Genomic DNA, 1,438 nt, shown 5'->3' with positions numbered 1-1,438 from the left:
GGTACTTTTCATCAGGTTGACCGTTGTAATATTATATAACTTTGATGTTGTTAGCTGTGTGGGGTTTTAGTGCTAAATCTCTTGCTTCCTTTTAAAGCAATGAAACCATGCTGCAGATTTTTATCAAACTCTTTGTATCAATCAATTAAGTTTATATATCCTTTCTCTTTCAACTATGGCTCTATGGATCTAAACTTAGATTACACAACAACAAGCAAAGTTTACAAGGAACAAATGTACAGGTTGTTGTTTTGTTCCTCACAAAAAATTCATAGACTAAGGTCATGCACGAAGAACGTTTTCCCACGATATGTGATGGACCTTTCTTCAGCTCCAAGGCACCACAAATGGCCTTGCAGGTTAAGAGTCTCTTTCATTCCTGCTGTTTCCCACACAAACCCAAACAGCCCTAGTGCCCTATCCAACTGCTTCATCCCTCTCTCCAACATTTTCTCATCCGTTGAAGTCAAGATCCTCCCCATGCTTAAGCACAAGAACTCACTCTTCTCCTTGTAAAACCCTCCACAGAGATCAACTTCGATGTCACGCACACGTCCGTAGAGGAAATACATGACGAGAGCAAACAAACACGGCGACGGATTGCCCAACATTTTTGAGAGCTTTCTGTGCACAAGGTGCTCTTGATGTCTAACCTCTCTGAATCCAATAGTGTTGTCCAAAAACACATCTTTGATCTGTAAAAGACCTTCTTTCATCGATACGAGCTTCTCCAAATGGTAAAGTACTGTAATTTCTTCATCATGTTCAAGATACCTTCTCAGATCATTCACCATGTCAAGAACATCTTCCCATTTCGCAGAAGCATTTGCCTTTGCGTATCTACCTGGCACAGGTCGCATCCATGAAGTTGATTTTTCTGCTTCAAATGAAACCGATGATTCAGATAAGTATCTGAGGCATGACAATATCACTTGCTGACCCAATTTCCTACCTTGACTCATCTCCCTATGTTCAACTAACCAATCAACTTCTTCTTTGAGACTATTCAGTATGTCTTCAAGAGCACCTCTCCAAATACGATACTGTGTAACCTGTGAGCACACGGTGCATCTCACTAGCTTCCGTTGTTGCGCCGAGATGTTAAGAAAGTTGCTAACTTTAGTCAATGAATTCACAACCAATGGCTCTCTTTCACTTTCAGTACCAAAAAATGGGAACTTGAACCGTCCCTGTTCTCTAAGCTTCAGCTGAATTGAAGGAGAGCCAATGAAGATCCTAGCCAGAGACTTGAAAGCGTGCATTTTGTTTCTGATACAATCATCATAGATGATGACACCATTGATGTCCTCGAGCTTCCCATCGACTAAATCAACGCCTCTCAATGCACGGTTTAGTCTTTTCAGAACCGGGAGTTTCGTTTCGTACCATTCACAGGGCAATGCATCGTTATAGGAACCATCAACTGAAGAATGATATA

At 41.2% G+C, this 1,438-nt stretch overlaps 1 protein-coding gene across 1 annotated transcript in view; it reads right to left on the bottom strand.

Moving 5' to 3' along the window:
- LOC104738192 overlaps nt 185–1,438 on the bottom strand; it is a 5,421-nt gene continuing 4,167 nt past the window's right edge. The window contains exon 4 of the mRNA XM_019234555.1: nt 185–1,432. Within this exon, the coding sequence (XP_019090100.1) occupies nt 270–1,432 (1,163 nt within the window). The 3' untranslated portion in view covers nt 185–269. The remainder of the gene's footprint in view (nt 1,433–1,438) is intronic.

Source organism: Camelina sativa, chromosome 13 (assembly GCF_000633955.1).
Source record: "Camelina sativa cultivar DH55 chromosome 13, Cs, whole genome shotgun sequence".
Lineage (NCBI taxonomy): Eukaryota > Viridiplantae > Streptophyta > Magnoliopsida > Brassicales > Brassicaceae > Camelina > Camelina sativa.
This window is presented reverse-complemented; position numbering and strand designations above follow the sequence as displayed.